The following is a 26,689-nucleotide window of genomic DNA, read 5'->3' on the forward strand; positions in this document are numbered from 1 at the left end:
AGGGCCAAATGACGGGGAAAAATGAAACCAAAGCACACACAGGCACAAGACCCTAACAGAACAGATGTTGCCAGAACCACCCAGCACCTTCAGCTTTCCAGGTACCCAGCTCCCTGTGCTGCCTCAAAGCTGAGAGCCACGCTCAGCCACTGCCCTCAACAGCTGCAACACCGAGCCAGGAACAGTGAAAGGCAGCTCCTGTCAGGGCTGCACTACAGAGAGGGTCAAGATAAGGGGAAAATCCAACCAAACCCAACCCAAGCAGGGCTGGCCTTGCCAGCCACAGGGACGAGGCTCTCCTGCACACCTGTGAGACCAGCTTAGCACACCGGAGCATTTCTTGCAGCACCTCATTGCACCAGATCAACCAAGAAAACCTCTCACTACTCCAGCTGCCATGAACCAGACCAAAACCACTTCCTGCAGCCTCAGGTGAGCACAAGTTAAATTAAAATCAGAGCAAGGGCAAAGCAGGTGGGAGCAAAATCTCAGGGTGAAACACCAATAGCTTTTTTCAAAATAGTTTTAATTCTTGCATCCAAGGAAACAAAACCACATCTAGTTTTATATGCATTTAATAGTTTACCAATTGGTACAATAAGATTTTTTTAATATGCAGAAAACATGAATAAATTTTGTTTTACACAGTCTGAGAGCAACAAATCTTACTGTAAAACACAGAGCAGTATTATATACATTCCTTTACCGATTTTGCTTTAATTACGTCAATAGCTTCAGTTAACTCCTACAGCCTGGGAACTGTTCTCTCCAATTGCAACCTCTAACAGCGCTTCAACAAACATCTGACATTTGCCTCCACGTCGATGTCGGGATCGACTCTAAAGCGTGAGGATTTTGCTAACTTCTCTTCAGAATGAACTCGGGGAAGCCTGAGGACAGGCAGGACAGGAAAGCAGCTACTTACATGACACAGTGGAAAGATAAAAAGGCCAGTTAACGCCAGTTGTGACTTGCAAATCCAACGCGACCCCCCCACTCCCCCCCGTCCATCCCACCCCTCTATGCACGTGCTCTTGCTACAGGACTCTCGGTATTTATTTAATACACGGACGTTATATACAGCTGGACACAACAGCTCACTCCAAGGGCGCTCTTCCTTCACTCAACTCAGCATTTGCAATATTCAAATCATTAAAGGATTACCAAGCCACCACTGTCTACAAAAACAAAGTATTTTTCCTTTTAAACAGCCCTCAGGGGAGTCAGGAGCTGTCTAAGAGTGATTTCTCAGGCAGTTCACATGGACAGGAAGAGGCAGAGGAGAGGCAGGGACCCATGCCCATAGTCCCCACTCACTACCACCAGGGGTTGTTTTCCTTTCCTCAGTGCCCCGGGCACACATTGGTCACACCACACACAAAAGCATGTTTGCTGGGCTTGTTTCACCTTCTGAAGTGCAAGATGGCATAAAACATCAACTTCCAGCTTCTATCTAAACCACAAAAAACGTTGCACTTTCTGGCCCGTGTGGCAATGGCCCAGGCTAGGCTAAGCCCAGGGATCCGCAGTGGCTCTGGTAAGGGCAGAGCTGGGTCCTGGCACGCGCTGGAAGTGCCAAAGCACCAGCGAACCTCTCGCCCCCTCCAATGCATTTAGTTCATAATTGACCCAGTAACCTCACTGCTGCAGTTCTGATCACAACAAAGGCACAGCACAAGCTGACAGTAACAGTGGGGACAGTTCCACAGCCTGTCCCCGAGTGTCCCCCTCACTCCCACGCCTGTGGTGTTGGCTCCCTTCCAGCCAGGGCTTCAGCTTTGGTCCGGTGGGGACCATCCCTGAGATCATTCCCTGCTGCCCCACAAGGTTCACTCTGCACAGCAGCAGTGTTGAGGCTCACACAGCAGTGACTGCTGCCAGCACCGGGGCCGGGTGTCCTAGTAAAATGCATCTTTGCTTCAGGGAAAAAATGCAGTAGACAACTTCCACATCACAGGTACCTTTAATTTCTCAATCAGGTTTGAGTTATGTACATGAGGGTGGTTTACTTTAGACTTAAATAAAGTTTCTAGGTCCTACCAGGAATTAAACAGATGTTATTACTTTACAGTTGCAGATGCATGGAGGGTTTTAAGATGCACTACTTGTGTATCGGGAATTCTCCAAAAAGGACAAAAAGCAGCAAATTTTTCCAGTCCAAGCAGCTAATGAACAAAACAGACTTTATTCGTGCATGCTTATGCAGCAACACACACTGAGAATGACAGAAACCACTGGATTTAAGAGATTAGCCTGGATCTTAAACTGGCTCTGAAAACCCCCACATCAGAACCCCGCTTTCCACACGATCCCACACCCAACCCAGCTCCTCCCACAGAACAACGGGTCCTTCTGGGCTGACCATGGAAGTTCTCCCTTCACCAGGTGCAGTGTGTCCGCCCTCCAGCACACCCTATGCTGGTCAGGGACTTTCAGCTTTAAAAGGGACATTTTAAAAGCCATGGATTAAACCAAAGGAATAAAATAAAGCACAAATTCACCTGTTAAAACATCAGCCTGGTACTTCATTGTATTGTCAATTTTAAAGTTGATTTTTAAAAAGACCTGGTTAGTTAGATAAGTATTGTAATTCTTGGTTATCTACAATGGAATCTGTCACAGAAATGTTGATTAAAATATTAATTTATAATATTTTCATTCATTTCAGATCAAAATATGTAACTTTAGGGATATGCAAATTAAAAATTGTGTACACCGAACAACATAAATACTAATAACTGAGCTGGGCTGGTTTTGCTGATAGGATTTGGGTTTGGTCTTAATGTTCAGCATCATTCCCACAGGGTGTTCATGGCATCCTTCTTTTAGAAGCCTGCATGGCTCTGACCTGCCACTGTCAACTGATTCTCAAGATACTTAGTGCTTCCTTCAAAGCATTTCAATGCTGCAGCCCAAGGTTCTTCTCCACACCCAAACCCCAGGACTTTTTACAGGAGCCACATCGCCAAGGTGAGGATCACCTCATTGTCCAAGGAGGCACTAAGGAAGCCAAGAAACTTTTGTATACCCCTATTTCCTGCCAGTGAATGAGGGAAGGGTCCTTTGATCCTGCTGTGTAAAAGGAATTGCACATCTCTAACAAACATGGAAAGCTAACAGCAAGGTGGACCATGGCAGTCATTTGGGAGAGGAAGCTCTACTGGAAACTGGATCACTAAACTCTAGTGGGATGGACAACTCCTCCTGGAAGTTTGTCTAGCATAAGAAAAACCAATCAAAAAACCATTTAAACTTAGTTTAACAGCACAGCTTAACCATTGAATGACCAAATAAAAAATAAATACATTTATCACATCAGCTGCGACTAAGATTTGTTGTCTTATTTCAGGTTTACAGTCAGTTCTATAAATATACCAACCCTTGCGTGATAGGAGGCCAAAACAAGTGTTTTCTGTTGATTTGGCAAATGTTTCATGACAAATATTCCAGAGTTTAATTAATTTCCATTAATTACATATAAGGTTCAGAAGATTCTGAATTGCAGCCTTATTATCTAGTATTCTTAGAGAAGATTTATTAAGCACACTTAAGTGATGTTACATAGATACACATTTCTGAAAAAGCCCTACAAAACTTTTCCCAAATGAGGTCACCAATTCAGGCACCAACAGACAGCAGAAAGAAAAACAGGTATAATTATCCGACATAACGACACTGTCAACTATTCAGTTAAGTGCCCTATTCCAATCATCCCACTTCTGCCTTCTCAGGTCTGATGTGACCAATGCCAGCCCATGTTCTTAAACCTATGGTACTTCTAGACAACGTATGTAAATTTACAGTATACAATTTGGATTCACCATGCATGAATACTTTGTGTGTAACATTTAATAAGCTCAATCTACATCCAGAATAATTTACATGAAAGGACAATATTTATTTAAACAGAGCTCAATGGGTAACCATGGTATCTGAGTGCATCCAGAGGAAAAGGGGTCACTGTGAACTCCATCAGCGGCACTCCCACACTTTTACTGTTTGATCTACACTCCCAGTCACCACGTACGGGGCTGTCTTGTGGAAATCTGCCAGGAGACAAAAGCTCACGTTACCAACGAACCCAGAACTTCAGCACTTCCTACTCTCACTGAATGGCACTGCTTTTTCAAAACAATTCCACCAGCTCCAAGGCTACATTCCAAAGCTCCTGGCTGTACTTCTATAGACAAATTCCCTCATGCTGTTTCCAAGATCTGGTAACACAAACCAGGAATGTCAAGGAATTCAAAGTAACTCTTTCCTACTGTTGTGCACACGCTTCTTTTCTGTTTGCTGGACAAGCACTGACACTAGAGCCCTCCCCAGGTGCCTGCATGCTCTGGTGACAGGCTCCAGAACTCCCTGTCAGTTAACATCCTTATCCACGTGCATCACTGGCAGTGGAAGTGGAAAAATCCAGCACACTCCAACTCTACAACTCACGTGGGTGGGGGGGGGGTTGACTAGAAATTTGAGTTAATTTCTAGTTCATTTCTTCTACACAGAGAACACAAGGCGCCACTAGAGCCCCAAGGTGAATGCCAGCCCGGCACTTAGCTGCAGCCAGTGGGGAAGCAGCAGCCCTGGCACAGGGAGCAATACATACCCAAAGAGGTAACAAAGTGTTCGTGCGCGTTGAGGGTTTTCATGCATCGCTTGTTCTTGAAGTCCCAGACACGGAGAGTCTTGTCATCAGCACAGCTCAAAATAAACTTTCCCCCAGAATGGAACAGGACGCCACGTACCCAGTTATCATGGCCCACCTTGTGCACAAGGAGAGATCAGTGAGCAGGCTGAGAGCTGAGCATCCTGCACCTCACACTATGGCCCACTGAGGGACCCCTGCCTGGCCCCACAAGGACAGCACTGAAGCTCCTGAAACCTCTCAGAACTCACAGCTTATCTCCAGTTTCTATTATTACACCTCTATCAGTTCTCCCAACAATGCAAGTTCCTGTACTGGGAAGGCAAACAAACAGCAGTCCTCATGTGATCTGCACCAATTCTGCTCTCCGCCCCAGCACCACCACCCAGTCCAGCTGGAATCTGAGCTGGGAACCGCAGACTATGGCCTGCGGGGATTCCCACATGTGGGAACAAAATGCTATTTCACAGAAGCCAAAATTCAGATCATTACCAGCATTTCTGTAAACAAACCAAGCTACTAATCACAGAACCTACATCACAATACTGCATTTGCACTATGGTTTTGGAGATTGTCAGTTATTTCTTAGCAAGCAATACAAGATCTGAACCATAGAAGCCATTAAAACTGTATTTCCAGCAACTCTGGCTTCTCTTGAAAACATGACATGCAAGATAATACATTTCATTAAAACTGGTTGTATATATGCAGCTAAGACTGCCAGAAAAAACACCAGTGGACTTACAAGTGTCATAAGGCACATGCCAGTGCTAATGTCCCACATCTTAATGGTCTTGTCTCTGGATCCAGACAGCAGAAAAGGCCCAGGCTTGCCACTCTTCTTAGTCTACAGAAAATCATGGTTTAAGTTATGGTATACATAGGATGGAAGAGGGAAGAGGAGGAACGAAGCAGATCCCTTCCCACTGATATTGCTTAGTACCAAAATCAGATCATACAACAGCTTACAGGGAGTAAACAGCTGGGTCACAGGCACTGGTACTAATGCTAGAATTACACAATCTGTTAAAAGAAACACTTTGAATACACACGTGCCTACTGCAAGACATCCTCTGCTAACAGCAGACACAGCTCAAGTGCCACATCTCAGGACAAATGAGGACGCAGCTCACACATACCTTTGTGTTCACATTCTTCATAAAATGCAATGAAGCAGGGTTAGGAATTTCTGAAAACTTCCTACTCTGAAGCGGTTTCTGTGTGTGTCCATGCACGGTGCTCCCACCTGCCGAGCTCTTACCTGCCCCAGGTGTGCAGGGAAGGTGCTCCCGTGCAGGCTGTGCCCAATCCCATCAGCAGGGGGCACGGGAGGCACCACTGCACAGCCCGCACGGCCACAGGAAGGGACACACAGACGTTCATTTTAATTACTTATAATTAAAAGATCGTAAGGATCTTTTAGAGATTCAAGTAAAATTTGACAAGTCCCTTTGTTCAGTGTGGCTACTTTTCCCCTGGGGTGTCCATGGACTTTAGAGGCAGAGGGCAAAGCAGCAATGCCAAGTGGGGGGGATGAGCAGAAACTGGAGTTAATTTCTAGTTCCTTTCATCTACACTTTAATATCCTTAGAAGGAAAATTCTTCTGGCTTTTAGCAAGTCTTTCTTGAGGCTCACTAGACGAGGTATCTGTGATCACACAAACTGGGATTCATTTTACTTAAGGAATGCCTTCTCCCATCAGTACATGAACAGTAAAACAGCAGTCAGTGCTTTACTCCTTGGTGTACACTGCACCCAAGGCAGCTTCATTCTGCATTCCTGACTGGCTCCTTCCCTCCTCTACCTTCCAATTGCTAAGCATCCTTATAATCTTCACATTCTGCCAGAGAAGCTGCTTTACACATTTCTTTGCTGGAATACAAGACAGTGGTCCCACTCTCACCCCTCCCTGAACAGAGCATCTCTCCAAAGTTCACCTTCACTAGTGAAAAGATAGGTCCGAAACACAAAAGCTGGATCCTGGGAAGCCAAGACATGGCTTAGATGCACACCAAGATAGTCGGACAAAAGCACTCATACACCTGCTCTAGCTGCCAGGCCCTTTGAGCCCAAAGCTCAGCGGCACACAGAGCGCAGACAACGATCTCCCCTGTGCGTGCTTGTGTAACAGCCCGGGAATGTTACCTCTGATCCTGTAGCTTCTGATATGGTGGAGTAGGAGCTCTCAGGAGCCCAGGAAATGCACTCTACCACATGCTCGTGCTCTCGGAGCTCAGCTTTGCATTCCTTTGTCGCTACCACCCACACGCGCACCGTCTGGTCGTTGGAGCAGCTGGCAATCAAGGTGCCGTCCTGGTTGGGCCGCACCATGCGCACCCATTCTCTGTGCCCCGTGAAAGTCTTCACGCAGTAACTGTGCAAAAAAACCACAGCAACACTCAACCACCGGCACAATAACCCTCTGCATGTGCCTTGGAAACTTGAGGACACAACCTACTTTCACATTTTAACGCGCACACGCTCATCCTGGCAGATGATGGAGCATGCCATTAAGAGTGCGTGGAAAGGACGCTGACACGAGAAGCAGTGACAGCTAAGAGCTAGCAAAAACTTGTTACGACAAAAAGCAGGAAACTTGGGAGAAAATTAAGTTGACGTGACTACTTGCATTAAACAGGTATTTTAAGAACAAGTAGAGATTTACAGGTCATTTAGGTATTAGAGAGACAACTGATAAACAAAACAAGCAAGAAGACAAAAAAAATCCATCAGGAGACACCTTGATCTGTGTCAAGAAAGGTAACAGATACTCCCTTTAAACTCATGGTTAACCAGTGAATTCATTTTCTTAACTGATCATGAGCTAGAGATCTACCTTCATAGCTCCCAGAAAGACAAAATCGGTTAGCTTTAGTTAGTCAGTATTAACATCTAAACCCCTTTGCCTAATGATTGAGGCAGAATCCTTCAGTGAATTACTCTAAAGAACACAACCTCATTTCTCAACTCAAACAGTGCCTGCTGACATTCAGATTCCTGTGTCCCATTTCTACACACAGTGGTTTCTCTTTGCTTTTGTTCTGGTGCTGTGAGCTCACAAGTGCACTTACCCTGTCTGGACTTCCCACATTTTGATAGTTTTATCCCTTGAGGCAGAAACTATATGATCTCCGTTGGGCATGATGGCTACCGAAGAAACGTTATGATCATGACCTAAAAACAAAATAAAACCTTTATTAAGTGGCACTGGTAGAGTTTTCACAGAGCACACAGGACTTCCTATTTCTTTCATCTTAGTCAAGTAGCTACAGCAGCAGTGTGTGTTTTATGGAATAATCTTTGTATGTAAACTTGAGGTTTTATGAATTAATCATCCGTATTTTTAGAACCCACACAGTCCATCCTTTAAAGGTGTTTTCTGTTCACTTGCTTATATCTATGGGCGGGTGTTTATTTTTTTAAGTCTCAAACATTCTCTATTTCTACTAGCCATTTCCAAAAGATGATCCTAAAAGCAAGAGAAAAGCTCTTACGTAAGACCATAAAAAACATTTGCTGTCAATATTAGAATCTTATAGCCGTGGTTGTACTTTCTCATTTTTCCTACCCAGTGCAAAGGGAATGTTCCAGGTTTTCAAACCCAGTGCAAAGGGAACGTTCCCATGTGATCAAACACATGCAGCCAAACCCCGCATGGAGCAGCCACAGCTCCTCTGGCACTGATTCCTCCCTCCTGCAGCCCTGCATCAGGAACAGAGGGCTGAAGGAAGGAATCTGTCACTGATTTGAAGGCACTTTTATTGTCTAGCAAGCATTTAAGATTTAAAACTGAAATCCCTCTAACTGTCATTTTGGGATGTTTCCCACACCATCATGTGTAGTAGATTTAAGATGCTATTTCATTCCATAAACACTGCACGGATCCCCTATTTATAGAGCACTCAAAGCATCAAATTATATCTCCCCTTTTTCTTTTGGAAAATACTCTGGTCTATAACCCCACTCCTCATCAGCAGTTTTCCTGGATTAAAAAAAACCAAACAACTCTTCACTTTACAGGCTGCTAAATTAATCCCTTTAAACCTTACCATGCATAGTTCTGATGCACTCAAAGCCCTGGAAATCCCATAGCTTAATGGTCATATCAGCAGAACAGGAGGCCAAGAGTTTGCCAGTGTGGTCAAAGGAAATATCTTGCACAGAGTCTGTGTGCCCCTTCAGGGTTCGTTCAAAGTCTCCTGTCTCATAATCCCACACCTGACAAGGGAACAGACAACCTGTTAGCAGCAGCCCATTACTCTTTGTATTCTCCAGCCTCACATCTGCAATCTGAAGGCCAGTCTGGCACCTTGTTCAATAATTAATCAAGCAAGAGACAGACAGCCCTAAAAAGCTTAACAGCAGAGAAAAATAAAAATTTTTATGTGATTTTGATACTTAACTTACTTAACTGAATGAATGCATTTTGAAAACTGCTTTTCAGATAATTTTAAGCATTATAAACTCAGCAGGAGAACAAGTTTCATTGTATTGATGTAATCTATTCCACAGCCCATTGTCTGGAGCACACACACACCTTTATTGTGGCATCCTCTGAAGCAGAGACCATAACACTGAAAACGGGATGGAAAATGACTCGAGTGACAGGACTCCTGTGCCCACTCAACGCATACTTCTCTGGAGGACGAGGAATCCATTCCTTAGGGTCTCGTTTCTGACCAAGAGGTCCACCTGATGTAAATTCTTCCTTAGCTTCATTCAGCTTCGATTCTAATTCCATTACCTAAGTGTATGAATTTTAAAGAGACCTTTCATTTCCAGTTTTATACAAGATCTAATTCACCTTCTTACATTAGCAATCCAAGTAACAACTGACTCCAAAACTCACAGTAAAGCAAAGATTGCATGGACCAAAACTGATTGCCAATGTTCAATAGCACTGGTTTTAAAATTCAGACCTAAATTAATAATTTATAGTTTATTCTTTAATAATTTAGTTAATTCTTAATAATTTAATCATTAATCATTTCTTCTTTTCAAATTCCCAAATATTTTCACAGAAAAAAAAAAAGCTGTAAAAAAATCTCCTTTACTCACACACTGTATAAATACATCTGAATTACCATTGTGCCAAACTACCAAAGAAGGTTGTGCTAACAAAAAGGAATGCCACTGCTGCACGAATTCTGTGTCCTGTTGGAGCTAGCACACACATTAACCAACAACAGAAACACCAGAGGGCTAATAAACCCTCGTTGTATTAAACTGCACAAGGGATAGGACTTCATTGTTATCACACTGATTTTAGGGGTATTTTTGCTTTTAATACACTCTTGAGCCATTGAAGCATGACTAAAAAGAGTTTTGTACCCTGCACTCGCACCACAATCACCCACTGGCATGCACTGGAGATAATGGCTCCTTCCCTCTAGGGCCATGGCCAAAGACAACAGGCAGCAGTGATTTTTCCTCTGTTCTAGCCCAGCCTGACCCTTTGCACACAGCAATTCCATTTCCCTACTCACCAACTGCCTCAAGGCACCTCTTGCCTCTCCAGCTTCAGGGCTGCACATGCTTGTTCAGTGCTGAATGCTTTGTGTGCTAACTTTTTATACGTGTACAACCAGATCTCTACTTACCTTCTTTTGTAATCTTATAACAGATGTCCATTTTTTTTCCAGAAGTCCAGCATACTTCTTATCTAACTCTTCATTCTGAGAAGAAGCATTAAAAGAAAGAGGGAGAAAAGCAACACAGAAAAACACATCAGAGACGCAGAAGTAACTAAATGCTGCACTTTCTTTCCATTACAAAATTACAGTCTCATGCTACAATAATCCTAAACGAGATGAAGATAACAGACATTAGAAAATAACCATGCCAAGGCTTATTCCACGGAAAATAAAAGCTCTGAGGACTGGCTACCTTGGTCAGAGACAGATGTTAATCTACTGCTATGGGGGGCACTGTAGCAGTAAAAGGAGTAAAAGCTGGAGTTATCTCCATGAATAATCATACTAAAATTAAATCTCTCTTTGTAGAGCTACACATCAATCCTGCCAATTTACTCAAATAATTTCATTCTTTACCTTTTTTTTCCATTTTAGTATAGCTTATTCCAATTCAGATTTTCTTGCATAAAAGTTGTGAAACTTTTAGCGACTGCATTTTCTCTTTCCCTCAGGACCATCTCACCTATTTAGATTGCCTTCCTAAGCTTTGGGAAGAGAAGACTAAACTAGGTTGATAGATAAGGCAGATAGGGGAATGATAATAGGATTTTCAGTTATAAGTATGGCATTTCAATTTGTCATTTCTACTTACTTATTCAGTACTAGTAGCAAATTGGAGAAATTAAGTCAAATTTCAAGCATTTTGGAAAAAGAACAATGCAAGATACGTAATAAAGCAAAGGCAAGGATTTATCCAGAGGATTTATCCAGCACACAGAAGTTTACTACTCAATCCAGCTGTAGCCATATGAAATGCACACTTCCTAAGGCCAACCTGGGCTTATTGGATGACATGAACTGGAACTTCTATGAACTGTTCCAGCCTGGCCTCCTACTGCATGGTTACCCAAGAGGTGGGCAACACATTCAGGCAATGACTCAACTCCTGATCCAACTCAAAGCTCAAAAGAATCTTCCAGCATTGGCTCTGTATGATAAAGCAGAGGACAAAAGTAATCCAGTTTTGTCTTCCTATTTCTCAAAGATTCCCAGTGAAGTCAGTCTCCAATGCTGCTCCGTCTCAGACCATTTCAAATCTGGTTATAAAATCATTTTCTCAGAAATGGTCAACTCACCCAATGACTATTTTTCCCTTTTCTGGCAAGGCAATAAGCTTTGTGATTTCATCACCTCCAGTTCTGAAACTGTCTGCTAGGTAGGTAGCAGACACACAGGTTCAGAACAGGTTGAAGATGCCATAGAACTGACAAACTTCAAAATTAAAATACAGATGAAGAATCTTGTCTGAACTCACCACATCTAATTCAGCTTCCTTTTTAAAAACCGAATATGCCTCCTCGTAGCCATTGGAACGGAGGTAATCTGCTATCGCTCGATTTCTACAAAACATTTGAAATACAATTTAAGGAGTCAGAGAAAGACTGTCATCAGAACATAACACACTGATCAAATTCTTGTCTATATTCCAAAGTAAAATAGCAAAAAATTCTAGAATTTACTCAGGATCAAGGCAGAATTCACAGATCCCTGCTTATATTGCAATGTGCTTATGGCAAATTGAAGAACCCATTTTTTAAGCCATCAGTAACTCTAAAATTGTATTTTCATAATTTCCCAATTCTAGTTTCAAATACCAACAGTTCTGTCAAAGATAAAAGGTAGAGAGCTCCAAACCACAATACACGGTACTTAAAGGACATGTGAACAGAGACACTCTAAAATCTGTTTGGAAACAAATGCTAATAATTTAAGTTTAATGAAAATGCAACACAAACTTAAAAACAATGATCCCTTACAGTTCATCTCGTTGCCTTTGTGACAGCACCATCGTGGCTGAGATGTCAGGTTAACGTGATCGAGCAGCGGCTTCTCCTCAAGAGCTGAAGTCTTGGGAACCCAGGATCCACAATTCAGTCTGCCACAGTGGCTTAAATCAAAAGTATTTCTCCAGATGTGAAATCCAATAGGAAATCCAGAGGCATTCAACACAGAAGATTCAATCCATCTACAAGGAGGAGAAAGAGACATCATTTGTTTCCTTGAAACAAGCACTTCTCAGGGAGCTTTCTTAGATTTATCCCAACAGCATCTTTAAAGGCTCTGGTTCTATCGCAGCATGGGGCCCTTGCAGTTCCAGCGCTACACAACTGTAGCACACAAATGACTTTTCCCACTCCAGTACCACTGGAAGGGAGCTCCGAAAAACCTTTGACTAAGATATAATACTTGTTTTCTTTTCAGTCATGTGCTAATGTAGTTTACCTAGAGTTAATATTTCATCTCACCCACGTTTAGGGCACAGCAAAATTTTAAACAGTCCTCCAATCTTAAAAGAGTGGCACCATTACCATGGGAAGAGCTGCCACAGGACCATTACTGCAGTTGGGCTCAGGCAGTGGAGTGATCACAACACCTCTGGCAACGCCAGCCAATTCGAGTTACGGCTGAAATCTGACACGCTCGAGATAGCTCAAGTCAGTGTAGTGCTTTTCCAAAACACACACTTGTTAGTATCCTTTGATTCAGAAATGTGAACTACAGCATTCTCAGTGCACAACCGGCTTCAACTGGGCAGCTTTAACCTCTGCCACAGTGACACCACCAAACCCGCTCTGGCAGCACCGCCTCTGCTTTCTGCACTGCAGGGACCTTGTGAGCACCACGACCATGCAAAATGCTGAAATGGCACTTCTTGCACACCTGGCAGGCTCTGTACACAACTCATCATTCACTCAGGCTGCTCAGCAAGTCTGACCAACCAACCAGCCTTCAACACCGAGATAAACTGAGGCAACACACAGAGGCTCAGAGACAGCAGGTGGGTTTGTAAACTTGAGGACTGCACACTCCTGCACCTCTGCCCCTCCCTAGACACACACTGACTTCAGTATCACAGTTCAATAACAATTTCAGTAAGGAGTCTCCTTTAAACAATAGCCTGCTATGAAAAAAGTAAGAAAAATACTAAGCTTGTATAATTAATGGCTACTTATTCATCAGAGGGGATCAGAGGCCTCTTTCTAAATCTATCTAGGCCCTGCTGTCTGCTTCAAAATGAGCTTAAGCTTCAAGTTGCTTGTTTCCACCCTGCTGGTGGATCTTCCACGTTAAATGCTGCACACCGTAATACCGCTCTGCAAGCCAGTTAGGATAGGAACACCCTAAACAGGCAATGCCTCATTCAATTAGTCTAACATCTTCCCCAATAGCTATTTCAGAAACAATTCAGCTGAAAATCAACAGCACAGGCCGCGTCTTTTCAGAGAACAGAAGCATTTCTCTTCCTCTTGTCCCATACCTGTTTCATGCCAGGTAAAGAGACAGCTGGGTTTCAAGAGGTGTCCGGTGGTCCGTACAGAGCAGAGTACCGCATGCAAATTAACGGAAATTTAGCTCCCATGGAAAGAAGGCGCTGCAGTGCGGAGAGGCGCCCTGCAGGGGGCGCGCCGCGGGACAGCCGGCGCTGCAGCGGGCGCGGCACGGCAGCGGCGGCGCAGCGGGACCGGCACCGGGAACGCGCGGCAGCACCGCCGGGAGCGCCCAGCAGCACAGCGCAAACACAAAAACGGCCGAAATCCGCCTCCACGACTGCCACGGGAAAAATCTGAACGTGGGGGTCGTATTATGGACCGCCACTACGCAACGAATGCCAACAAATCCAGTGCCAGCGTACTGATTCCAGTAAAAATCCCAGTATCTCATCAATTTTGTTGTGGCATCCGGGAGGTGCAATTATAGCGCTTGCCTAAAAATAACATCAACTGTGTTTGTAAGGCCATCCTTCACACGTCACCTCTTTAGAAATGGATTTTCCCTGTCAAATGTAAAGTAATCCCAAGCTTCCCCATATTCCACACTTCCCAACACCTGGGCTGATCCATAATCTAACTCTGAATTGCTAGTGAGAAACAGATCCTAGTACTAGATAAATTCCAACAGCTACAGGGCAAATCAGCTACTCCTGCTATTGGCAAATTACAGCTGAGCAAAAGCCACCAACCAACTGATCTACAGCATCTCCCTCCTCCAGAAAGGGTCTGTTCCAAGCATCCTGCTCAGCATTCCTGACTTTTAACTACAAAGCCACCCGAATAGAAGGCAAAATATTTTTAGGACTGCCTCCTTCATAGACAAAAAGAGAACAAACAAAACCAAAACAAACAACCCCCTCCACATACAAACAGCACACTCAAGCAAAAGCGTCCAAATCCAAAAAGCCCAAAAGGACCACCATCAATTACACACCTGTGCCACTATGTGCACTACCTTTTTTTTCACCTGGAGCAGACTTCGTGACATACAGGCTTCAGCAAAGCAAGACTAACCAGTCCTCCTCCATCACCTGTCAGCCACCACCATATTACCCTCAAACAACTCAGCCATGAGAGGCAGCTGGGGCTCTGGGGGAACCCTGGGAAACAAAAACAACCCACAAAGAACCGCCACCTGTTCATCACATCTCGCCTGGAACTTGTCACTTAAGGCAGGGGCAAGACAGAGTTAGATCTTCTTTTGAAAGAAAAGGTGTCTTTGCAAGAGAATTTTACTTTGTCCACCATTAAATACAGGAAAAGCACACTGAACTTAGCCACCCATGGAGTAACAGCTACTAATTAAGTGTGCACCAGGATGTGACTTTTATTAACACCCACTTATTCTCCTCCAAGTTGTTGTTTCTAACTTAAAACCTATCTGATTCCCCATCAATAGTCTGCATATACAAAAGCACCAAACCTCTGCAAAAGGACAGTAACAGAGGGCTACAGGTGTTCTCAGCAAGATCAGGTGTCTCTGTAAGCCTTTTAAAATTGGGAGCTGGCAGAATGCCTGTCGCTGGCACAGGTAAGACACATACAATGGGCACCTCTCACTCCTCCTGGCAGCACAGGATCTACACGGTTTTCTAGAACACAAACCATTCCTTTACTTGTACAAAACACACTCCTCAGCTCCACTAACAGCAGCAGATCCTCAGCAGGTAACTGCACCTCATCCCAACTGCTCGCCTTTCCACTCAGCTACAGACAGGCTTTTACACTTAGGACTGGCAGAAACGTCAGAGCAGTAAGGACAGCAGACCTACTTCAATCCTTTGGTGCTGCAGGACTACAGAGTGGCATACTACAGCATAATCTTTAAAAAGAAATTAATTTTAAAAGAGACAGCCGAGAATCATCACAGGCCAGTATTTTTCCCTGCACAAGTTTCTAAAACACAGAGAATTATTGATGAAGAGCAACAAACTGAGCATAAATACCAGAAAAGCAGAAGAATACTCTCCCGTACGGGAAGGTGAAAACAGCAATGGTGCAGGTTCTTCTGACCTTCTCATTTGGAAAAAAAAAATCAATAAATGGGATGCTCTATCTCTTCATGTCTGACCACTGCCCTCCTTCTTCCTAAACTGGGGTTCAGAGATTTCCTGAGCTTCACCACACTGAGGACAGGCTCACTGCCATGGCAGGGGCTCTGAGGCCCTGGCTCTGCCCAGCCGGTGCCACCCGGGGAGCACACGCCCTTGGGCAGCTGGCTGCAAGCAGGGCACCCAGGCAGCCCCGGCCACGCTGGCACTGCCGACCTGGCACGGACAGCAACGCCCTCCCCAGCGTGACCAAGAGGACTCAATAGACCACTGCTGCTTCCCGGCTCCAAACACCAGGTTCTTCCACTGGTGGGTATCAGTGTGGCTCAAGTGCTTCCCAGAGTACTGGAAAACTTCACAATAACTTAATGAGAGACCTGCAAATGATTCATAAATGCAGCAACAGCAAAATGAAACAAGTTCAGCTCCATTTGTTAGCTGAGACAGCTCTACAGGAGGTATCCAAGCACAACAGTTACACGCTCAGTCACAGCAATGAGGTAGGGAAAAGAAAATCACTTTCAGGCAAGAGATCCCCCTCAGTTCATGGTATGTCATGCCAATAAATTATCCACCTTGGCTTGTAGGTATTTCTATGACTGTGTTCATACTTGCTTCAGGAGACACAAATATTTTCTATAAGTATTCTCCAAATAAAACAGAGAAACAGATTATGGAATCAAATTAATTCATCAGCATTTTAGTCTCAACCTGACAAAAATACTTGTTCATTTAACCAGCATCAAGCAAGAGCAAAATTACTTGAATTAAAATACCTAAAAGTGTCTATTCTGTATACACAAAAAAATAAATCAAGTCCATAAATTTCTTCAGAATTCATTACAATTTTGTTTAGCTGAGTATACTGGACGCTAAACAGTACTGAAATTTGGGTTATATACCTAAACCCTTCCAAATCCACATTTTCAGAAGTGTATCCTGAGGTACCGAACTCCACCACCACAACAAACCTCAGCATCTTCCACGGGGTTTTGCCAGAAAGTTACGTTCAAGGTTCTTCACTGCCTTTGCCTGCTCCTATTAAGTGTGTCAAAAACACTTTTAAGGACCAAACCATAAACAAACGGCTAAAGTGGCTCAACTGACTAACAGTGCCCATTTCTGCTGTTCAGAAAAAGTCACAGTAGAAGTCATTCCCGGTTGAGCTGTGATCCATCCCCTCTCCCAGGAGTGAGGCACAGCAAACCCAGCTGTGCCAGTGCCTCTGTCACTGGCAGTGCTCTGCCACCACAGTGAGCTGTAAGAAAATAAGCTTCAACTTCATTCCTTGGTTCACAACACTGGTAGCAGCAGTGAACTTTTCCATGCACCAGCACCATCACCCCGGGCTCACTCCGCTGCTGCTGTCCAGCAACCTCATCTGGTAGTGCATATATGTCCACGGCTACTCCAGGAATTATCAGTAAATTAATTCAATTTCTGCAGTTTTTATGGCCGTTGCTTAGGCCCCATAAACAGTATTCCCCACAAAAACACAAGCTTTGTACACACTAAACATGTAACTGTAGCTCATTATATTAAAAATTAGAAGAGATACATGGCATCAATTACAGAGCTAAAGCATCAGAAGATACAGAACAGACCAGCAGAGTGCAGCTCTGAAAACTCAACAGAGCTTTAGCTCAACACTACTGTGCTTCAGGAATTGTATCTTTTTGCCTTTTTTTTGAAGAATTCTAATACTTCCGTTAACTCAGCTACAAGACCATTTTTTTCTGTAAGTATTATTATGACAACATGTTTTATGATATTGTACAAGAACATTTATTGAAGGAAACATAATTGGACATCACTTTCTCAGATTGCCAGCTCTGGCACACCTAATACAAAGCATTTGTGTGTTAGAAAGGCACATGAGCCATCACCAGCATCAGGAACACAAAACTGGGTTCACATTGTGAAATCAATTAAGAGTTTTCCATTACTCACATTCAAATTAAAATCTTAATTTTTCATTTAAAATGTCAATAAACCATATAAAACTTTAAACATTTTTGAGTGTCCAGTTACATGCTACCAACCTTCAAATGGTTTCTCTAGCACACCTTGCCACTCTTAAAAGGCTTTTTTACCTCAAAGAAAACTCCTAGAGTTTACTTCTGATTTGTTAATATACCCCAAATCCTACTTCAGTTAGCTCCCTCTCTTCAGCTAATTTTACAATCTCAGTGAAAGGCTAGTCACTTGTGAAAACCAAAGGCCACCAAAAAGAGTAACTGAACTGATATAACCAGAATTAAATTCCCCAATTCTTTAAAGCTAAAAGGGTCCATTTGTGCATTAATAAAGGAGAAACTCTTGTTGCATTGTTTCTGGCTACATGTCTGTCATAGGAGGTCCTTGCAAGGTTCTTCAACAGTGTATCCTGTTTCATAACATTAACAAGAGAACTTAAAGTGGTTATTTGGGAGTATTTCCAGGCAATTAGAGCTACAGTCCTTACAGAAGAACTGGACCACACGAATTGTTCTCTTACACCTCTGGATTATGCCGCTAAATTCTACCAAGTATATAAGAAAACTTCCTTTTAATTTAAACTAATTTTTAATGGGTCTGATTTTGTTTTAAAGCTCATGAGCAAAAAGCTACTTTGTCAAACTCGAGCCACAGAACAGGACAACTCTTTCCACAAATGTACTCAAAACCAAATTCCATAGAAGTGAAGTAATATCCATGGTTCCCGGGCATAACTCTTAGGACCTGAAAAGGGTTCCTAGATATGTCTCTATCTGTTGATAGGAAAGAAAAACAGTAACAAGCAAAATAATCCAGTTCCTCTCCTGGCTCCATCTTGCCCCCTGTTACTGCAGGAAAACTCGTCCACAGCAGAATCACCCAGGCACAGCCATGCAGCTGCTCTTAGTGCAGACCTTATCCTAGAAAATGTTGGAATCCATCACCTGCTAAGCCAGCAGGGATGAGTCTGAGAATATGAGAAAGCTACTCATTTATGAGCTGGGTTAATCTTTTTTCCACTTTTCAGCCTACATCAGTAAAGCCGGCTGAGGGATTACGACGAAGTGAGCTCCAACAGTTATCTGATTTGGGAAAAACAAAACAAGAAGCAAATCTGATCTGAATTACAACTCTGAGCCTTATTTTTAATTCATATGTTTAGCAAGCCTGTTATTCTGCAATTGAAGGAAGTCTCAAAATGCCTGTAGGTCAACACTTTGTTTGATACATCAATGTAGCATCCACAGAGTACAGCATTCTGTGCAGTGTTTGCAATAATTCACAAAAAACATTTTCCGTTTCAGTTCAGTTACAGGTTTATCAAAGGAAATACATTTTTAACATTAAAAAAGTGAAAAAAAATATGCCTGCTTTCTTCCCCATTTCACCTACTTCTACGGCTTTTGCTAAAAACCTGATACAGTAGTTTAGTTCTGAAAATAATTCAACACCAAATCCATGGGGAACTAGAAAGCAATCTGTAGCAGATCAGATATAGTGACTATGTTCCAAAAACTTGGAATGCAGGTTGCAATTACACCTGAAAAATAAAGCTAAGGAATGCCATGACAATGCTATAAACCAGGAGCAAGTCGGCTGCTCCACGCAGCATGCTGCCTAAAGAAACGCCCGTGCATTTTGAAATCAACTCCTATGCCTGTCTGCCTTCCCATATTATTTCAAGCTAAGTTTTTAACACATCACTGGCAGTCACTAGCCCCCTTTAGGACTGCAAAACAACAAAAAACGTTTCTGGCCTTGTCACCTTCTCAGGCACCAACGCTAAATGACTTTGAGGAATCAGGACCAAAATTTCTGGGAATTTTTTTTTTTTTTTAAAGAAGCCTTTAAATTAATTCAATCTTGACATTTTTTCTCCATGTATCACTTCAGTTTTGCAATTCTGATAGAAGCATGATACAAGTAATACTCAGGAGAAACATCTTGAGCACTGTCACATCATCTCATTTTAGAGCCTCTGAGCTTCCTCCAGGTCAGATCTCCAGCCTGAGGTCCGGGTGTAGGCTTTGGTGGAAAACAAGGGAAAATATCCTTCTTCTAACCTGCCTGTTCAATTCTGTGTGAAAATGCAGGTAAATTTACCTACCATTACCAGGAAAATGCAGGCTGCAGTAGAAAACAAAGCTTTAACATGTGTGAAAAGGTTTTTGCCCTGGCACTCGCCACGCTGCTGCTCAGGGTGCTGTGACAGCGGTAGGACAGCAAGCAGGGATAGTGTTACGGGACTCAATATTACACGCTGCTACTCAACACTTGCTCAGAGCAAAGCACATCAGGGTCAGCTGGATGACTCCAGCAGGGTATTTTCCAGTATCGCTTTGGCTAGATCAAACAGCACATACAGATTTTGGGATAGCAATTCTAGACCAACAGGAGAAGAGTGCTGCGCTTAGATATGTCTATCAACATTTGAACTTGGATTTGAACTTTGCTGTTCTCAGCTCTTCCTCCCATACTCCTCTGACTTGAAAAATTAAGTAAGAGATTTGTAACTGTAAATGAGGTCACAGGACTACATCCAAACTTAAATAATTCAATCATTAAACTGCCTGTTATAGTGGAAATGTGCTATTAACAAAAACAACTGTGAATTGATTAAGTTTATATAGAAAAATATCCAGAAGGAAACTTAAAGGAACACCTATGTTAATACTTTGGAAACAGGGGAAGGTGTGAACCACAAAAAAATCCAAACAGGAACTTAGAAAGAACTTCCACACTTCAGTCATGAGAACACTGTTGGTCCTTTAGCTATTTTCAAAGCTTGTTGACCAAAAATGGCTTCGCTTGCTGAGAGGGGAGAAAAAAAAAAAAAAAAGGAAAACCAAAATGCTCACCATAATTGTCATCTATAATATCTTATTATACTACAGGAAACAGTGTTCAACCTTTCATGACACTAATACCAAAAATAATGAAATCAGGGTTCTGGTAGAAGGTGTCTTGTCTTTCTTATCACCCACCTTCACCTACCACACTCCTGCCTCTAAAACAGCTGAAGGGGAGAGAACCAGAAACTTCTACCATTACTAATTTAACAGACACCATCTGTTTAAAATACATACGGACACTCATTAATGACATCATCCTCTTAATAGATTGCAAAGATATGAGCATTTAAACAAACCAAATTGTTTATCCAATCTCTTTCTTCACCCCAGAAAGCAGGTGAGTCCAGCACAAGACAAGTTGCCAATATTGTTTCTTTATGAAAGAACAGTCATTTATCTGCAGCAAACACCCTAGATGCTTCCAACTGATTTTCCTCTAGACTTAAAGAAGGATAAACTTAACACCTTTGCTTTAGCATTAAGCAGAAAAACAAGGCAGAGGCAATCTCGGGGGGAGGTGGGGAGGGGAACACTTGTCTAATTAAACCAAAAGAACTTAAGGTTTGTGAAGCACAACAGGAACAATTAATGTGGATACAAGAGGCAAGGTATAAATAATCTCAGTCATAAATGCCCCTGTGCTATCCCAGATGCAAACCAGTACAGTACCACGCCAGAGAGCCTGTCACCTACCTCACAAGAGGTGTGACAGCTGAGTCACCAACCAGCCCCAGAACAAGAGGTGCCACTGAACAGCCTTCGACCAACTCCCTGAGCCTGGGACCTACTTAACAACGGATCCAAGGAAATTACAGGACAGACACTGCTGCTGCACCACCTACAAACCTCAACCATGGATGGTCCATCTCTGGAAACACCTTCTCAAGGCTGCAGCAAGTAGTTACTAGTAAAAAATATCAGTGAAGTCTTCCAGAATCAACAGAATCATGACCACAAAGCTGTATTTATTACATTCATTTAATCACAATCCTTATCCAAAGTCCACAAGCAGCCAAGCCGCAGAGCTCACTCAGAAGCAGTACCATTAAGAAGGAAATGGTGAAAATAATTCTAAATGTATTAACCAGCAGGTACTTTGAATTAACAATGTTGATTTTTTTTACACAGTTATACATGCATCAGTGCTCTTGGTATTGGCCAGTGTGACAACGCTCTGCACTAGTTTTGTGCATTAGTTTTGAAAGGACTGTATGTTTATAGTCCCAAGGAAACGGAGTTCAGCATACTCTTACTTCCTAAGTAACATTTTTCTTTGACATTTCCTGACTGTACATGCCAGCAGGAAGTGAAATGATAGGTGGCTTCCAAGACAGTGAACTAAAAACAGGAGTGCCTAAGTCACACCTATCTATTCTCTTAAGGAGAGAGCAGGAGGTTAAAAAAAAAAAAAAAAACAACAAAAAAAGAATAAGCTTTTAAACATTATTAATGAGACAAACATTGCCTCATCCAGCTCCTGCCTCAACTGGAAGAAAAAGGCCCTTCTTTAAACAACTGAGATAAGATACAGGTTGGCAATACACATCTGTCGGGCTAACCTGCAGCAGCTGGCATCTCCAGGGTAAAAGTGGAATTCTGCTCTTCATCAGACAAAATCCTGATTCTTGCCAATGCTTTTAATATGTACTGTTCATCAGTAGGTCTTAGAACACAGTAGGAATGAAGAAAATAACTGTAGTCCTAAAATAACTGTAGTTCATGAAAACCAGACATCTAACCCAGCCTAGGCTCAGGACCCCACCATTAAGCTGACATGAGAGAGCTACAGCTCCCACCACACCTTTGTACCTCAGTGGTGGCACAATCCTGCCCACAGAGCACAGCCATGCACACTCTCCTAGCATGAACAGCACTCAGAGCACGAATTCTGAGGAAACAGCTTTATGTACTTGAAAATTGATTTTAAACAGGTCAGGATTGTTTCTTAGTGTGAATGCCTACTTTTAAGAGCTTTAAGGGTAGCCTACTCTGTCAGGCAGATCAAAAGACAAAGCAACATCACCCATGAATAAAACCCTCAAAAGCCACATTAAGAGCCCCATTTCCCTGGTATCAGGTAATAAAGCCTGAGAAAGCCCTTGAACCCAGGCAAGACTTCACCAGTGCAATACATTTTTAGTAGTCAGGTTGTCCTGCCAATGATACTTATGCTCTTACAAAAGGGAGAAAAAAGAGCCAGTTGTAAGTCACTAAGAGATCTGCAAGTATGGACAGTGCATAATTTAACGACTTCTCTGCAACAAACTTCACAGGAGAGTCCCAGCACCATTCTATCAACACACATGGCAGTGATCCTTGGGAAAGATCTTCAGTTGCCATCATAAATTACATGTTAGAGGCTGAAAACTGCCCCACACCCTATAGGAAATCTAAAATTATTATCTATTGATAGTAATTATGGATTTCTACTGTCCTCTTGATTTCCTGAATTTAGGCCTACACATTTCTTATTTTCAGCCTGACAAGTATTTCAGTGCCTGCTTCATGGATGCTTCAGTGGCTTTCCCAGTCTTTGCCTTTAGTTTAGAAAATGGGCCTAAAGCTCACGAAAGTAGAAGAGACCTGACCTAAACGATACTATTCCAATGTCACTCTCCTTCCTACTATGGTAATTCCAACCCTTCTAGTTCAGGAATACAGGGCAGCCATAGAAGGCTATAGCAAAACTTACAAACATACGCAGTCTATACCTGAGCTACCCTGAGGCAGAGGGGTCCAGCTATTGTTTGCCCTGAATACTCCACAAGAAGTATAAATACATTACAACCACGACAGACACTGGCTATGGAGTTCCTCGTGGAAGACAAGGTTGGAGAGCTGGACAAGGCAGTCAGCAGATGTTGATTCTGGAGCTGTCCCATCCATCGCAAGCTGGACAGACAGCAAGTTGAGAGCAAAGCCACAGCCTGAGCTCCCAGGCTGTGAGGAGCAGAGGAGGCAGGACAGGCACAGGAATCAGCAGGACAGCCAGGACAGAGCCCGTGTGCAGCCAGAAAGGAAGCGTTGATGCCTTTTGCTTCTGTAGAACCCAAATGAACAAGTTACTCCTGTAGAAAAAGCGACTGTGATCATTCCAAGGGCAAAAATCAACCAAAGGTGTTGAGATGACAAGTGTTTTACTGGGTTCTTCACTAGCCTTAGCATGGATATGCATTAGACTCAGGTATTTAGCTCATGCAGCCACTGAATCCTGAAACATCTACTCTGAGTAAATGAGCTAGAAATAATGCAGAAGCCACTGCCCCTTATTTTAATTTTGGGCATACTATGAGAAACAGTCTCTTTCTTGTATGCCCATCTCCTATCACAAACTGCACTCCAGTGCTGAGACCACCATGAAAAAGCAAAACCTCAGTCTGCTTCAGAACCACCCGTGTTCAATGCTGTACTTGCTCCAATCAGCACTGAAATCAGATGGGAATGCCATGAGGCACATGTGGAACAGGAGAGCACTTCCACAGGCAGCCCTTCCTAGGTGCTTCCTCCAATCCCTATTGTATTCCCCAAATCCTTTGTTCAAACGCCCTTCCTACACAACTTTAAGCAGCAGTACCCAAGGGGGACAGCAACGCTCTTACAGAGCTATAGCGCTCAAAAGGGCTTCCAAAATCCTGAGATGTTACTCTACAAGAACTTGGCACCCGACGAAGGGCAATGCAATCCAGTCTGTACACTGACAGCAGTCACTCCACTGTGGTCACCAGAGAAACCAGGGATTGTCTTTTTCTGTGTGCCCACCCATAATCCGCCCTAACCAAGAAGTTCCAATGAACAAATAACAGCATGAAGCCACAATACAGAGGCTTCTTTAGATTCCGGAGAATCTTATATGTAAAACACCCGCACAAAAATTGTAATTGTTATCTAAAGTGTAAATAAAATCAATTCAACAAGTGCATATCTGAGTGGATAAATTGAAGCGGCTACCAGACAAAAAAAAAATATCCGGCTTTGCAACAGTGGCTGGTCACTTCTCACTGCCAGACAAATCAAAATCCACCCTGCAGAAAAATCAGCCTCAGAACAGAATGTGAGATTTGTTTCATTTCCGAAGCTTCCTGCACCATCAGATTCTTCCCTAAAGAAGAGACTTCATTGTTACGGCAATTAGTATTCCTCCACCCCGGCAAAGGGAGGAAAAAAGCTCTGAAAGGGTAATCGAGCCATTTCGCAGCTTTGCCTCCTTACTCCACCCAGTCTCTTCCCTGCTCAATGGCTGCTCACAGCATCCACAAACATGGGAACAGCAACAGAAACACACAAAAACGAGATGCCCGAGAACAAACTGGATATTTGCAATGCATCTTACAGTTTAAAAATATTTTCTTTGTTTAGTTCCCCAACATAATTTTCCGATTTAACAACATTACTTTAAGGGCAAATAACATTCTGACAGCAGACCCTCCCTCTCCCGAAAATCAGCCAAATGCTGCACAATCATTTACAAAATGATCATCACTGAACGGAGGTTCTTTAACCACCACCTCCTAATGCCATGAACAATACTGTCATAGGAACATATACTTAAAAAGAATCACTGCAAAAATACATAATTTAGCCAGGTCAATATGCCCAAGCATTTAATTATAATAAAATGGTGTTTATTAAAGATTTTTAATATAGCTTAGATTAACCTTCCCCATCCCTAGTAGGCAATTCATTATGAAAGGACTTGACCTGCACCAACCAAGCCCACTGCTGCAGCACTATCGGCGAGGAAATGGTTTAAGTGATACCATGGCAAAGAAAGGGAAGGTGTCACATTATTATTGATATTAAAGGTCAAGTTTAATTGCATCCACCTTAAAAAAAAAAATAAAAAATCCCACGCCCACAGAACTGAACAAACCCCAAACTTTTCAAGGGAGGCACCACTCCCACCCCCAGCTTCCATCAAAAGCCCTGCCTGCATATAACCTCCTGCCGAAACAAAACCTCGGGAGTAGCAATTAATACAGGATTTTTAGCAATACTATAAGGTTTTCACGGGAAGGCTGTGCACCTGCAGCCATCCAGGCAGTGATATGACCCCCAGAAGGAGAGATTAGACCTCCCTCCCCCGTTTTACTGCAGCTGGTTCTGAAGGTCTGAGCCACCTCCTATCGCTGCTGCCCTGCTGAGCACTGCAGGAAAACTGGGGATGCGAGAAAAATTCTGAAACAACACCTACTTCTTTCCCTGGATTATTAATTCTCGTCTTGTTTTCGGTGCCTCGGCCGCGCTGGCGATTTGGGCCATCGGCCGACGCCCGGCCCGGGGAGACGGTGACAGGGGGAAACCCGCGGCAGGAACCGGAGAGGGATGCTGGGGGTCCCCTCCGCGCACACACCGGGCCCATCGTCCCCAAAGGCTATTTTATCGCTATTTACCCTGGCCCATCACCTCTTCCCGGTATTTGCTAAGTCACGGACGGAGCGGCGCGGCCCGCGGGGGGGGGGACACGGGCCCGGCGGCGGCTCCGCGCCCGCCCCGCCGCTCCCGCCGGGCCCTGTTTTCTTGCAGAGTCACCGCGGGAGCGGGGCCGAGGACCGCGGGGAGTGGGGGGAGCCGCGCCCCGGCCCCCAGAGCCTCCCCACACCGACCCGGGGGGAGGACACCGGGCCGGCCCCCCCGCCGCCCCCCGCCCCGCCCGGTCCCTCCTCACCAACGGGCGCGGCCGCCATTTTGAGAGCGAGGAGAGAAGGGGGGGGAGCGGGGCGAGGGCGGGGAGCGAAAGAGGAGGGGGAGAGCGGAGAGGAAAGCGGCGGCCGCTCGGGCCCCGGGCCGGGACAACCCGCAGGCCGGGGGGGGTGGCGGGCCCCGGCCTTACCGAGCCCCGCCAGCGCCGCCGCCTCGCTGTGCTGCGCGGAGCCGGTGCCACCCGTCTGTCCCACTCACCGGCGCGGCGTCCCGGTACGGGGTCGGGGTCCCGGTGCGGGGTCGCGGTCCCGGTGCGGGGGTCCCGGTACGCGGTCCCGGCGCTCGGGGACGCTCCGCTCGCTCCGCGCTGTCAGAGGCGCCGCGGCCGCCGGGAGGGAGGGCGGGAGCGGCGCGGCCGCCGCGGCGCTGCGCATGCGCGGCCGGGGGCGGGGACGGCCGCCCGCCGCCATCTTGGGCGGCCGAGGCGCGGGGTGCGTGTCCCGGCGTGCCGCGCGCCGCTCCCAGCGTGCACTGCGCGGCCGCCCGCCTGAAGGGGCG

At 44.3% G+C, this 26,689-nt stretch overlaps 1 protein-coding gene across 3 annotated transcripts; it reads right to left on the minus strand.

Annotated features, from left to right (window-relative positions):
- Positions 1-559: 559 nt before the first annotated feature.
- Positions 560-26,531, minus strand: PAFAH1B1 (platelet activating factor acetylhydrolase 1b regulatory subunit 1). Of its 3 annotated transcripts, none has more exons than XM_040082215.2 (11): positions 26,390-26,531; positions 12,097-12,305; positions 11,595-11,679; positions 10,247-10,321; positions 9,184-9,390; positions 8,696-8,864; positions 7,718-7,820; positions 6,792-7,020; positions 5,391-5,492; positions 4,607-4,763; positions 560-4,046 (listed from the first exon to the last, which is right to left on the minus strand). In XM_040082215.2, the coding sequence occupies exons 2-11, from the start codon at positions 12,126-12,128 to the stop codon at positions 3,973-3,975; spliced, it is 1,233 nt and encodes a 410-aa protein (XP_039938149.1). In that variant the 5' UTR covers positions 12,129-12,305; positions 26,390-26,531; the 3' UTR covers positions 560-3,972. The 3 variants fall into 3 exon arrangements, with proteins under 3 accessions (XP_039938149.1, XP_039938150.1, XP_039938151.1); XM_040082216.2 differs by lacking the exon at positions 26,390-26,531 and adding an exon at positions 26,157-26,196; XM_040082217.2 differs by lacking the exon at positions 26,390-26,531 and adding an exon at positions 25,683-25,966.
- Positions 26,532-26,689: the final 158 nt, after the last annotated feature.

Source organism: Hirundo rustica, chromosome 19, assembly GCF_015227805.2.
Source record: "Hirundo rustica isolate bHirRus1 chromosome 19, bHirRus1.pri.v3, whole genome shotgun sequence".
NCBI classification, from domain to species: Eukaryota; Metazoa; Chordata; class Aves; order Passeriformes; family Hirundinidae; genus Hirundo; species Hirundo rustica.